At 37.2% G+C, this 14,966-nt stretch overlaps 1 protein-coding gene across 3 annotated transcripts in view; it reads right to left on the bottom strand.

The window, feature by feature from the left end:
• The window catches only part of Stag1 (stromal antigen 1), a 312,401-nt gene that overhangs the window by 168,312 nt on the left and 129,123 nt on the right, over nucleotides 1–14,966 (bottom strand). For all 3 annotated transcript variants that reach the window (XM_051140150.1, XM_051140149.1, XM_051140148.1), the window contains one exon: nucleotides 11,235–11,331. In XM_051140150.1, the coding sequence (XP_050996107.1) occupies nucleotides 11,235–11,331 (97 nt within the window). The remainder of the gene's footprint in view (nucleotides 1–11,234; nucleotides 11,332–14,966) is intronic.

The raw sequence follows: 14,966 nt of genomic DNA, 5'->3' as shown, positions 1-14,966 counted from the left end.
CTCATATTTGTGTTGCAAATATTTTCTCCAATGAGCCATCTCTACCACTCTAAAATATTTTTTAAAGGAAAAGGATGATAGCAGTACCTTAATTTCAGGTGTTTTTATAAATGATTCTAGAATTTCACTTGACCTGTTTATTCAACAAAATGCAAGTACTGATCAAAAGACTCATACATAAAACCACGGGTGAATGAATTAAAAAAACAAATCTTGCCTACCTAAAAAAACTATAAACATAAAGATCCTATACTAGAACAAATTATATGTTAATAAAAGGAAAACAACTGATGATACACTGATACACACACACACACACACACACACACACACACACACACACACGGGAGGGGGGGTGAGAGAGAGGGAGAGAGAGCGCGAGAGTGCTATGGTTTTTCCAGATAACTGGTTGAAAACACAGCATCAAAAAAGGAAAGGATGGACATTAAGATGTCAAATGTCTCAGTAGGTATTGGGACTGATGATGGGTTTGATATCTGAATCAGTGTGGTAAAAACAACTGACCCCAACAAATTGTCCACCGACTTCCACACTCCTATTGTGGAAAGAGCAGGTGTACACACACACACACAGAGAGACACACAATTACACAAACTAAATACACGAATAGCTGGGTCTCGAGGAAGCCCTATTCCCAGTTTTCTGAGATAGCACCAGATAGATTTCCAAAGTGGCTGTACTAGTTTGCATTCCCACCAGCAATGAAGGAGTGTTCCTCTCTCTCCACATCCTTGCCAGCACGTGGTGTCGCTTGAATTTTTGATCTTAGCCATTCTGATGGGTGTAAGATAGAATCTCAGAGTTGTTTTGATTTGCATTTCCCTGATGACTAAGGAGGTTGAGCATTTCTTTAAGTGTTTCTCAGCCATTTGATATTCCTCTGTTGAGAATTCTGTTTAGTTCCAAGCCCCGTTTCTCAATTGGGTTATTTGGTTTGGTGGTGTTTAATTTCTTGAGTTCTTTATATATTTTGGATATTAGACCTTTGTCAGATGTAGGGTTGGTGAAGATCTTTTCCCAGTCTGTAGGCTGTCGCTTTGTTCTCTTGACAGTGTCTTCTGCCTTACAGAAGCTTCTCAGCCTCATGAGGTCCCATTTATTAATTGTTGACATGAAAATGTCATAAAATTATTATCATTCCATTTATACAAAGATCCAAAACTGAGCCTGGTGAAGACACTTTTAATGATAACACTCAGAAAGTATAAGATCTCTGTGAATCTTAGGTCAGACTGGTCTACTTAGGGATTTCTAGGCCAGCCAAGGGTACATAGAGAAAGAAAACCCATCTTTAAAAACAAACAAATCCATGGGTATAGAGGAGATGGAGCTTACCACAGATGAGAGCAACGTGAATGGCCCTGTCTCCAAGCCTCAACACTATTAGGATGCTACTGCAGAAGATGAGTGAAGACAGAAGAGAACCTAAGGCAGAGAGCCCTGCATCACCTCAGGATGTTTAATTCTCTCAGTTTTCTTCAACTGCCCATTTTCCTACTTTAGTTTCTTTCTGCTGCCTCTGTCCTGTTTTGTTTTGTTTTTCTCACTAAAAGATAAATAGTGCCTGGCACATAGTAGGGGATCAAGAAATGTTTTTTGGAATATCTCCTATTTCCACTCTGACAAACTTAGACTTCTGTCACCTATAATAGTCCAGTTAATATTCTTATAATATATCCTACAGGAAGTGAGTTCTGCTCCAGATTATATATAGAACTAGCCCTGTACTGAAGACCCAGATAGTGGCCACCGTTCAAAGCTAAGTAGTGGATCAGAGAAAGGAGGGTAGAGGGTACCAGATAGAGGTCACTAGCAAGAGAGGGGTGGAGCTTTCTAGTCAAAGAAATCTACTGAGGTTTTTTCAACCAACAGGGGTTCTACCTGCTTCATCTCTCAGCCTCGGGAGCGGTATTGACAGTGCTATCTCCATGTACAGCCTCCTGGCTGTCCTGAGCCAAATCTGCCATTGAAGGTGGAGGAACGGGACATGCCAGAGCCTTGGTCTCTAAATGTGGAGAAACTGCCCATTCCACTTAACCTCAATAATTGGAATGCTGCATGCCACCTGGACGTTTGGGACACTCCTCATAAGAGAGGTGATATTTTTGCTTTTGCCGTTTTCCTCTTGCCCTTGGTTTGGTCCTACCCTACACTCGGAATTTCTATTTTCTGTTAAACTTGCTGCTTTTTTTCCATACTGAAAAAAATAACATATTAGAAAAAACAACTCTAAAACAAGGAAAACTATACTAAATAGAAAATTGCCTGACATAAACAAGAGTACACGAAGAGTAGGACAGCAAACAAATTTGCTATAAAATGAAAACTTCTCAGAGATAGGAAAATATTATGTATTGTGATTGAAGATGCATTAGGTAGTTGTACATTTATCCAAGTTATTTAGTTGAACACTGACATATGTCAATTTTAGTGTAAATTATAGCTCTGATCCATTGATTTTCCTAATCTTAAGAATGGGGTGGGGGTGGGGGCATGGCATGTTCTGATGTGAGGAGAAAAGGGAAACAGAAGGTGCACAGGGGTGGGGGGGGGTCATTGGGACAGACTGGAGAGCTGCAACAGGGTAGACTACAGGGAGGATATGGGAATGTGTCTAGCTGAGCCTCCTAGCAGCAGGGGACAAGGCCACCTTGTTGCCAGGCAGGACCTGATCGGGAACACTGATCCACCTACAAAATCTTCCACCCCAAATTGACCGTACCTACAAGCTGTGCAGAGATAAAGGTAGAGTAGAGATGAGAGAATGACTAACCCATGCCTGGCCCAAACTCAGACCTACCTCAAGGGACAGAGCCAAAGCCTGACACCAATAACAATGCTATGCTATGTTTACAGACAAGAGCCTGACTTAACCCTTCTCTGAGAGGCCCCACCCAGCAGCTGACTGAATCAGATGCTGAGCCTCACAGTCAAGCATTAAGTGGAGTCCTGTCGAAGAGTGAGAAGGAAAAACAGAAGGACCCGGAGGGGACAAGAATGCTGCAGTAAGACCAACAGAGTCAACAAACCTAGACCCATGGGGCTCACAGAGACAGAAGCACCAACCAAAGAGCATGCGTGGACTCGACCTAGGCCCCTACACATATGTAACTGATGGGCAGTTTGATCTTCATGTGGGTCCTCGGGTAAGTGGAGCATGTACTGTCTATGACTTGGACTCTGTTGCCTGCTTTTGGATCACTTCACCCTAACTGGGATGCCTTGCCTGACCTCAGTGGACAAGGAAGAACTCAGTCCTGATATGACTTGATGTGTTGGGGGGGGGGTAGGGTGGGAGGCTCCCTTTTACTGAGGACAAGAGAACTGGTTGGAGGCACAGGGTGGGCGGAAGACACAAGGAAGAGAGGCGAGAAGGGGCTATGACCAGGATGTAAAATGAACATATAAATTTAAAATAAATCAAACCAACAAACAAACAAAAAAAGAATGCCTGACCCCTGTGGTTCCTCCAACCTAGTCTGCAACTAACTCAAAGCTTAAGGAATATGAAAACACTAAAACGTTATAAACCTATCCTTGCCTGTCAAAGAAAAAAAAAATGGGTATTGCTAACAATACTATTTCCATACTAACATACATACTGCTCTTAAGATACTAAGTACTGTAAATAATGCTCTATTCTATTTCCATGACTGACATTCCAAGCTCAGGCACAGTACTTTTATCTGTATTTTCAATGAAATACACGTAGTGGCTCAGAAACAAAAGACTATCTTGAGTGTTAACATAGTGAGAGACAAGAAAATGGTAGCTAGCAATGAACCCTATGATGAGAGCTTCAGGCTTCACATCTTTACAAGGACTATCAAATGTAAAATTCTACTAATGACTAAAGCATCAAAGGCCATAATTTAAAAAATAAATGAGTAGTTTTAGCAAGGAAAACCTCTGTGCACACTCCCACAGGGCAATAGTCCAAAGATTATCTTTATTTTTTAACTAGTCATTCTCCACACGACCAAATAATTGCCTTTGAGAAAAGGTTTCCCCAGATTTATACAAGTCTTTTCATTCAAAAAGTAATACTTTATTTTAAGTGTTTTTTAATATACAGCAGCTCTAGTTTTAGAGACAATTTTCTGATTTCTTTCACTTTTTATAATGTATCTAAGTAGCTTTAAGTAATTTTCAAAGTTCTATCCACCATACCACAGAATTTCACCTTTTTTTTTTTCTTCTGGTTTTTTGAGATATAGTTTCTCTATGTAGCCTTGACTATCCTGGACTTGCTTAGTAGACCAGGCTGGCCTCGAACTCACAGCGGTCTCCCTGCCTCTGCCTCCCGAGTGCTGGGATTAAAGGCGCGCACCACCACCACCTGGCGAATTTTACACCTTCTAAATGGAAATATGTATTATCCTATATCTCTAGCAACTCATTCATTTTTTTAAAAAGTGCTGCAGACACCATGACTTATTAAAACTTTTATTCCATTAGTTGTAAAATACCTGACATTCTCGGGTTTTTCTTATTGGATGTTTATTTGAATTGGGGGAAAAAAGCATTATTGTAACTAAATACTGGTACAATAATTAAAGATGCAACTTTAGGATATTTGATTTGGACTTTTAATTACTCATGTTCATTTTTTCTTTGTATATTTGTGTGTATATAAATGTGTGTGTGTGTGAACCTGTGGGTGATCAAAGGACACTTAGCAGAGTCAATTCTTTCTTTCTACCATGTAGGTTCCAAAGATCAAACATGGGCTCGTAGGCTTGACACTGAGTACCTTGACCTGCAGAGCCCTCTTCCAAGCCTTGTGCTCTGGCTTGCAAAGATATGAGTGTCTGCAAACAATCTCAGGTCAACCTGTCTATATGATAAGACCATGACAGAGAGAGAAGAAGAGGTAAGCAACATATTTGTAATGTACTTATAATGTTCTACATTCATAAAAACATAAATATCAAAAACAAAGAAAGGAAAAAACCTCAAAATTAAATACCATTCTTTACAATATTAAAAACTTATCTGAAAGAATTGAACTAATTATATAACCACCAACATAAGTGATTTAAACACACACACACAAAACTCTTTTTGGAAAGAAAGCCATAGAAGAATTATTTGATAATGTCTTTACACTAAGGCAATATTTCTAAAATCGGAAAGAATTTAAAATTTCAATTTTTAACAATGAATAATTCTCAAATTAGAAATAACAGCAGAAATCTAACAAGTTGTTAATAATTTAGGATAGGCTTGATGGTGCATACCTGTAATCCCAGCACACTGGTTTACAGAGATTTCTGAGTTTGACATCATCTCAAACTATAGAGCAAATCCTTATCTCCAAATAAGAACAATTAAAAATGATCATGGGAACAAGGCTTAACGCAACATCTGTAGTATGTGATTTTTCAACTATCTAGCAAAATTGCAAATTTACAAATTCCTTGATTTGACACTAAGACCATATTGATAAGTAATGCACTCTTAAAACTGTTTTTAAAATGTGTAAAATAACTTACAAGTATTCTGTGAATCACTGTAATAGCAAAAATTAGGAAAACCTCACATGCCATTTATAAAATCAGATTAAAGTAATAATGCTGATAGTGGTAGCAGCAATCAGCATCTGGCTGCTCTCAAGCTGTTGTGTCAATACATTTAATTTGCCCAAAAATCTTATGAGATTAAACTATTTTTTTTTCTCTCTCACTGTTTACAGGTAAGAAAACTAAGACCTCTAAATAGTCATCAACTTGAAAGCAGATTTTGGTAGCAGTAGTAACTGACCTACTTTGGCAGACAGGCTATGACTAACAACTACTTGGTCTCAATTATTAAGGGTTCCATTGAGCTGTTAAAATACAGTAATGCCATCTAGAACGGACACAGAAAAATATGTAGAACATTCTTATATATTCACAAAAGAGACCTCAAAATATATACTATGTATTAAAATATTACTAAAAAGGAATGTAGCAAACTGAAAAATCTGTTACCTTAAGGAATAAAAAATTTTAACTGACATTTAAAGAGGTAAGAAATATAAGAAGATTTAAGTTTTTAAAGTGTGAGTGCCTACAAGTACACCAGGTGCATGCATGATAGCTGTAGAGGTCACAAGAGGACATCAGATCCCCTCCAATTGGAGTTACAAATGATTATGAGCCACCAAGTGGGTATGGGAGATTGAACCTGTATCCTTTGCAGGAGTTATCACCTACTATTAACCACTGAGCTAATCTCTGCAGTGCTGCTCCTGTCTCCGCTTTTATTTTTTTAAAGATTAAGCAAATTCATACTAATTATAAATATAGAATGTTTGTCACAGGCTCATGTGCTGAACTTGGCTCACTATTATTTGTCCTGCTTTGGAAAGTGCATGAAATTTTAGAAGGTGGAGTCTATCAAAAGAAAATATGTTACCTTGGGGAGAATATATATGTATATATTCATTGCTCTGGCCTCTTTTTTTCTGCTTCCTGAAAGCTATGACATGAATAGCCTATATCATACATTTCCAGTTCCATTATACATTTGATGGCTTACCTAAAAGCAATAGAGTCAAATGACTATGAATTCAAAGTTCTGAAGTTGTTAAGTCAACATAAATCTTTTCTGCCTGTAATGAAAGTTGACCAACTCAGAAAATGAGAACAAAGAGCTATAACTATAACTCTCATCATTGAGTTAAGAACATTTGGAACAGACTTGTGGACGGAGTCTGGAAGGTTTTATACCAGAGGCCCAAATGCTGTAAGAAACACAAAGTGAGAGGTTTTAGCAGAAACTGAGAAGACCAACATAAAGAGTGGATTGTGTTCATGAGGAAACAGGACTCTATTTGGGAATCAGACCAGAGGTCATTCATGTGATTGTGGGGAGGAGGGGGTGACACTGTGTCTGTTTTGTCAATTCCATAAAATCTGTGGAATGATGAACTTAAAGATGACACAAAATAATTAATTTGATGTACAAAAGTTCCAGGCCAGAATTCAGGTGCTTGCACAGGTATTGCTGTGTTTGCCCTGATGAAAATAAAGATAGTGGTAGAAGTGAACTAGAAGTATCTTGCAAAACTTTCATCAGGGGAGATGACTGTAAATTGAGATTAATTAAGACAGCTCAGGGGAGAGTAGACACACACTCTGCATCTGAGCAATAGGAATACCTTGAAGGAATTCCAACAACAAGCCAGTTCTCACATAAGACAAAAAAGGATAATGTAAATTCTATCTCAAAGGCTCTCCCTTAAGAGCTTTCCCAGGGAACACTGCTCACAAAGGACTACCTAGGAAGTTGTTTCCTTGAGATTATTTTACTGCATTCAGTTACCCAGGCATCCAAGAGGCTGTTGCAACCATAGCCTAAGCCTGGCTGTGATTCAAGCTGGAGGATGACAATGGTCAATAGAAGAATCTTGGTGCTTGTTTTTTAAGAATGTGGAAAGAATGACTGCAGAATCATAGGCACACCCAGCTTTACTTGAGGGTTTTTATTCTGTGTTATTATTACCAGCATTAGCCTTTATTATTGGGCATAGTAATAATTATCAAAGAATGTATTTCACTGCCCTACTTTTTCAGGTTAGAGCTTTTTAAACAGAGAAAGATTACCAAAAAGTATCAAGGAACTCGTAGAGGAAATCTTCATGAAAGAGAGGTAATGCTAAGACCACTAAAACTGACGGGATCCCCTGAAGGAATCCTCAAATGCAGGAACTACAGGGCTCATTATCTAGTAATGGTGTGGCTGTAGGTCTTTCTAAAGACCTAAGAACGGGTAGCAGGAAAAAGGCACACGCTACGGTTGCTTTCCAACAAACATTCTCAACAAAATGTGTTAACTATATGAAGTATATGTGAACTACCTGATTTATGTGTGCAAGAATGGGAGAAACAAAAAATTATTATGAAGATACTTTATAAGATATGCAATTGTTTGGAATGTCTTAAAAGTTGTGATTGTGCCTTCACTGATGTGTCTGTCTCTAGATGGCAGTCTATACTTTGTAACATTCCTAGCTGAAACATGAATCTCTTCCTTCCTTGGCAAGCATGAAGATGGTTGCACACTATATCGGTAAGCTGTCATTATTACAGGGCTCACTGAGAAATGGGGCTCTGTAAATAAATTCTCCCACCCATCCAAAATTCCAGATCCAAACATGTTTATATCAGAGTGGTCTCCAAAGTCCCTTCTCTGGGAATCAGCTGGGACTCCTGACTGTGACAACGAGGAGAGAAGAGCGAAGCAGCACAAGAATGAAACTACCGCCGTCATTTGTCTCATGAGTACTTGCAGTGACTAAGAAAAGCTTAACTTCAAGCATGGGGATCTGAAATATACAGAGAACTGAATCAGAAACTGTCTTAACACTTCCAATCGGTTCTCGGAAGCATCACTCAAGGGGATGTTCTGTGTAGGACTAAGAACTCCTGCTGACTGCCTTACAAGGACTTAGCCAATTTCTGAATGAGTACCCACCTATATAATGTTCCAACCCTTCTTCCTCCCTCCTCTTCCTATTTATCCCTTAATAAATCCACTCATCAAAACAAAAATGATGGCTAATCTCTGGACTGTACGGAACAGTGATAAAGCAAATGCACAAAAAAGAAAAAAATCACCAATTGGAATGTTATATGTAATTATCAGACCATTAGTCTTTCAAAAAACCCTGTATCTTTATAAAATAGGACAACTCATTAAATGTTTGTTTAGCAAATTTTAGAAACTGACTGGTGCTGAGTAACTCAGGCCTGAAAGCAAGCACTGCTCTACAGTTAGTCAATAATATTCAAATATTTTACCTAATCTTACCTATTAAAATAACTCCATCTTCAGTGCTCAAGCTTGTCACAAAATACAGAAGAAACAATAATGAAAAAGGTTTTTCATTTAAAAATGTCAATAAATTCCTTGTTTTCAGCTTCCAAAATTGTTTAAAACTTAGTTTAATACTCTAACACATGGATCAGTAGATTTTAAAATTCTAAGGTGAGATGATGAGTGAGAAAGAATTCAATAATATATTGGTTGAAAGCAATGTACCACAATGTGGGTCCGATTACTAGCATGGGAAGGAAGGAAGGTGACAAAAAACCATTCTGTAAGTGTCTTCTAGGAACAGAGAACTGTAAAAGAATATCCCCTCACCATGCACTACGTCTCTAGAACAGCCAAAAGGAACTAACCCAGAACTTCATGCACGACCCCCAGACCCAGTCCATCCATAAGGTCAGAGAGGACATTCTCAGCTTTGCCAGGTACTGCACACACGACAGGACCCCAGGCAGGAACCCCTGAGCCAGCTGGTCACATTATACGCCAAGACCTCCAGCACCAAGGTATCCTTCAAAGGAGCCCAGATAACATCTTACCCACCTTCACCTGAGAATTCCATGACACGCTGCTTCCTTTATCCTTTATGATGCACTACCGATTTGCACTGTGACCCCTGACCCTGCCAACCAAGAACCACCTGTAGAACTTGAAGTGCCCTCCAAAGAATTCTGGACATTAGCAGAGCAATCTATTAAGCCTACAGAAGGTTTGTTCCTGGGATGAGAAGTCAAATCTTTCACTAGCTGAGCTGGGAACACTTCAAAAACTCCATTCAGATATGAAGAACTGCCCCCAAATTGAATTCAAAGCACCATGTACCTGACCCACAATCTGACAAAATGTGGTAATAACAAAGATCCAAGCACCGATTTACCAGAGGTGAGACCAAACAGACAGACTAATAAATGCCATTGGCAAACTCACTCCAGATGCCTAGATCCTATGGCAAGAACATGCAAACAATTTGTTTGCTTCAAGATGTTTGCACCCCCAGCACAGTACTCCCGAGAAAGAGCAACTTAGCTATGACATAATGATAACCACCATATTATTTTTCTATTCGTTTTGTCCTATCCTGATATTATTATTATTATTATTATTATACTTTAGATGTCTGTATTCTAAAAAGAGAAAGTATAGATATGGGTGGGTGAGAAAGTGGGAGGAGCTGAGTGACTGTGATCAGAATATATTGTGCAAAATAAATCTATTTTCATTAAAAAAAAAAAAGACAATGACTTCAAGACACCAATTATAAAAATGTTCAAGGAACTCAAAGAGAATATAAATAAATGCCAAAATGAAGATCACAAATCAAAAATAGCTGAATAAAATAATGAAAAATAATCAAGATATGAAAATAGAATTTTTTAAAAGAATCTCTAAAGAACAGCCAAGCTTACAAATAAATTTAAGACCATAAACTCAGAATGCCAACAAAAAGTTCAAAGAAGTGTCTCACCAAAAGACTGGATAAAGTGAAAGACATACTATTAGGTCTTAAAGACAAATTAGAAGAACAGGCTCACACAATCAAAAGGAATATTAAATCAAATAACATCCATGAAAGGAACATAAGGAACTCTGGGATACTATAAAAGACAAACCTACAAATCATAGATATAAAAAAGAAAAATGCCAGTCAAAGGCATAAGAATATTTTTAACCGAATCACAAAAGAAAACTTCTCAAGTCAAAGGAAAGTAGAACAAGAGGCACACAGAACACCAAACGGACAGAAGCAGAAAGCAAGCTCCCCACTTCGAATAATGTGTACTAGTAGCTTTTGAAATATCTGTAATAATTCTCATTTCAACAAAACACTAACTGTACTGAGACGAAGAAAAAACTAAAGCAGAGAGATGAATGCTGGCAAGCACTTTGCATTCTCGATTTACTGACTGTGGCGCCCCAATATAACGCTGCCATCCATATTAGTGGTGGATCTACCTTCTTGAGTGGCATCTTTGCAGAAACACCCTCACAGCAACACCCAGAACTATGTCTCCATGATAGTTCTACATTAAATGAAGTTGCCAGGATGAACCATCATTTTATTTTGTCAAAAATTTTGTGAGCAGCTATCAAGATAAATGAAAAACTGACAAATTGTAGAAAACATAAAATCTGTGATTTAAAACAATTCATAAACTGTAAATTTCAGTTTTTCTTAAATATATTTTTCTTGAAAATTTTTAAGAAATACAGAAATGTGCTGATACTTAGACAGGTAGTACTGATCAGAAAAAGAATAAGTATCCTTAAATGTGTACCATTTGCTCTGCTAAAAATAATCAAAACAAAATTCTAAGATAACTCTATGACTAGTGGCAGGTGAAATTACACTGCTGAATTGAGGTTGAATAAACAGCATTTCTTTTACAACTGTGTACCTCGACATCCTGAACACTGGATGAAAAAGTTGATTAAATCCAGAAGTGCGATGTCCCTGTCTTGTTTATATGATTCAATCCAGTCATCCACCACGGACTGTAGAAAAAAAATACAAAAATAATTTTTTAAAATTTGACACTACACTAAAAAGATTCTTCCAAAGTTTGTGTGTATGTGAATTACTTAGACAATCACTTACCTGAAGCTGCTGCTCTGCTGTCAGACAAAAGCAGAGTTCTCTAGTTACAAGGCTAGTAAGAGGGTTGTTACTAGACCTTAAAGACTTGTTTATGAAGGACAAGGTACAAAACTGACCTCAAAGTCTCATCAAAGTTACTATTAAACAAATGTAAGTTTTAAACTTATATGATAAAATTGATTTCTAAGTTCACCAAACATAAGCCATTAGTAGCACACACAAAGAATGCATACCAAGTGTAAGAAACATCACTTTCTTCAGTAATATAAGAATGGTTCAATATTTGTAAATCAAATAATTTAATAAAAAATTATAAGAAAATTTCTATACTACTAGATCACAAAAGGTATCTAATAAACATCTGACAGCAATATCTAAAAAAGTTTTTTTCTATAAAATTGGGCTTATATGAGTTCTACTTAAAGGCTAAAACTACATGATCTTGCTGCTGAAACCCTTAATACACTTCAAATAACCAGGAACAAGGCAGCCATTCAATACAGCCATTGCATTTGTATTAAATGCAAACATTAGTGGCACACTAGTAAACAGCAGTAGAACGCAATAAGAACACCAAACTCTAACTTTCGTCAGCCGTGCCCCTTCTGACATACATGCTGCCCATGATCTTCTCATTCATGCCTAACTCTGTCAAGTACTCCTAAATAAACTATGGTTCACCAAAAGGGGGGAAAGGGAGAAGAGAGGGGATGAGGGGAGTTAAGAGCAGGGTAGTGATTAGCCAGAAGGATGGCAGGATCAAAGGTAGTGAGGGTAATGTATGCATGATAAAAAGACGCCATTGCTAGGTATAATACAAGTAAAATAAAAAATTATTTATAAAGAGGACCAAAATCTACTTAAGTGATTCAAGAGACTACAATGACAAGATAGCTAACTAAAAATTCACATATAAAGTAATTTCATAAAATTAGCAAGTTAGTAAACCAATGCGTGACTAGAATGCAACCAAATAAAGATGTAAATCTTTTAGAGAAAAACAAAATTTATAAGTCACATTGAATATAGAAAATGAGTTCAGAAAGAAATGTCATGTCCTGAAATTCTTTTAAAGATTTAGTATTAGATCAATAGTCTGTTTTCCTAATATTTAAAAAAATAACATTTTAATTGTCATTCTAATTAAAAATTTTATTAGCTTCAGAAAAAAATGTATAAAATCAAAACACTGTGCATATATATACGTATATATACATATATAAACACATATATGTACATACACATACTGAAATACACAAAATTAAATTATATATTGCTGAAATTCTACAAATGCAGATACATAATCATAACCAGATAAGAACATAAAACATTTCCAGAACTGAAATCTCTTCAAGATCCCTTCCCATATGTAACCCTCTCAAATGCCAAAGTAAAGTATTATAGTGATGTTTATAACTAAAAATTAATTTGAGATGAATAATTTTTAAAGTTCATATAAGGTATGTATCATCCTTCAAAAGACCGCACTGCTGCTGCTGGTGTGGGGGTATGAGTATGTGTGCATTCATGCCACGGTGTCCTCTGCAGTCCTGGCTGCTAGCAAAGAATTTGCTGTGCAGAACAGGTTGGCCTGGAAGACCTTCGTCTCCTTAGTGTGGAGATTAAAGTTATGTGTTAGTATTCTATGCTTCTACTGTTTATTTTTATTGATTGTTATTTGTAAAAAATTTCTCAGACAGGGTTTCTCTGCGTAGCCTTGGCTGTTCTGGATGCTTTGTAGGCCAGGCTGGCCTCAAACTCAGAGATCTGCCTGCCTTTGCCTCCCTGAATGCCAAGCCCAGCATTTATTTTTTTTAATGTCGGTGATTTCTTTTATTATAAAAATAAATCAATTTGTTCTCCAAACTTGATACATTAATGGTGTTTCTATTACGCTATGACAAACAAAATGACAATTATCAACATAGCTATCTATAGCTTTTGTTGTTCAAATATTTTTTCTTCTTTAAACCTAACTAATAGACTTGTTAACACACAGAACAGACACATTTAGATCTCCTAGTTTCCTCTCTATTTTTGTGATAAAATACCTTGAACTAAGAGAAAAGGGGTCAGTGGCCCACAGTATTAAGTTTCAGCACATCAGTACTTGAACCAGCTACTTACATTACATCCACTGTCAAATACAGAGAGCAATGAATTAATACATGCACGCCCCACTCAACTTGTCCTCAAGACTCTTGATTCAGTCTAGGGTATAGCCCATGAAATGCTGCAGGCCAGCATTCAGGACAGGTTTTCAGAACTCTCTCACAGGCATGTCAATAGACCAACCTGATCCAAACAATTCCACATTCAGATCCTTTCCAAGATAATCCTGGAATGTGTCACGTGGACAATTGAAACCAATCATCACACAAATATTACCAGATTATGCAGCCCCCCCCCCAAAGGAAAACAAATAAGGTAAGTTTCATTTTACCAAAATAAATAAAGATCCAGTGATGTCTGGTTTCTAGAGGTCAAATGTCAATACAAATACTAAGTATTTTCAATCCTTTCAACTTAAACCACATGGTTGGTTATGTTTCTTGTTTCATGGCTCTACTGAGAAGAACTGTTTTCTTTCAAATAAAGAGAAAGATGACTTTGGGTATAAAATTGTCCTCTTAAAGCACCACATTCTTGCTTCAAGTTTTAAAAGTAAACAAAAATTAGGTTGTAGTGGTAAAAGAGGTTAAAAAGAAACTGAGTTGATCTGTTGAGTATTCAGCTTTGCTTAACGTGGTGGGCACTATGAGATAAAAATGATGAGAACCAGAAGTGGACAGAGCTGTCCAGTTTGACTCTTAAGATACAGAATCCAAGCAAAAAAAGCTTTATAGCATAGGTAATAAAATGGAGCATAAAGGTCCTTTCTATAACGGCTTAGCATTGTGATGGAACACTGTGCATGGGGTTAAGTTACTTTTTAATCCTCAAAGTGACAGGATCAATTTATGCTACTACAAGTTACATACAATCCTCAAAGCGCTTTGAGGGCAACTGGAACACTGAAAAATTGTAGCACAACAACAAAAATGATAGATTAGTCACCAAAAAGAACCACTCAGAGAAAATTTAAGCTATCACAAAGGAGATAATTCAATTTTAGGGAGAAAAAATGGTTTTATAAATAAAACATGCTTAAATAATATGTAAAGTTATCCAGAAATAAAAAAATTATACTATTAAAAACTTAGAGAAGCTAGGTGTTTATTCCAGCACTTGGGAAGCAGAAGCAATCTCGGTGAGTTCTGGTCTACAGAGGGAATTACAAGACAGCCAGAGCTACATACCAAGACCATATCTTGAAAGAAAGGGAAGAGGGGAGGAGAGGGAAAAGACAGAGAGACAGAGACAGAGGGGAGAGGGCGGAGGGGAGAGGGGAGGGGAGAGAAAGCTAGGTAGCCCAGACAAGTGTGGAGGGATAGGATTCTACCTAAGTAACTAACCCCAAAGAGCAATAACCCTTTCTGGATTTTGAAACATTATCAGGTATCAGTATAACTGGATGGATACTGGATATAAA

The sequence above is a fragment of the Acomys russatus genome, chromosome 32, assembly GCF_903995435.1.
Source record: "Acomys russatus chromosome 32, mAcoRus1.1, whole genome shotgun sequence".
NCBI lineage: Eukaryota > Metazoa > Chordata > Mammalia > Rodentia > Muridae > Acomys > Acomys russatus.
Note: the sequence above shows the minus strand (reverse complement) of the source record. Positions and strands in the feature narration are given on the sequence as shown.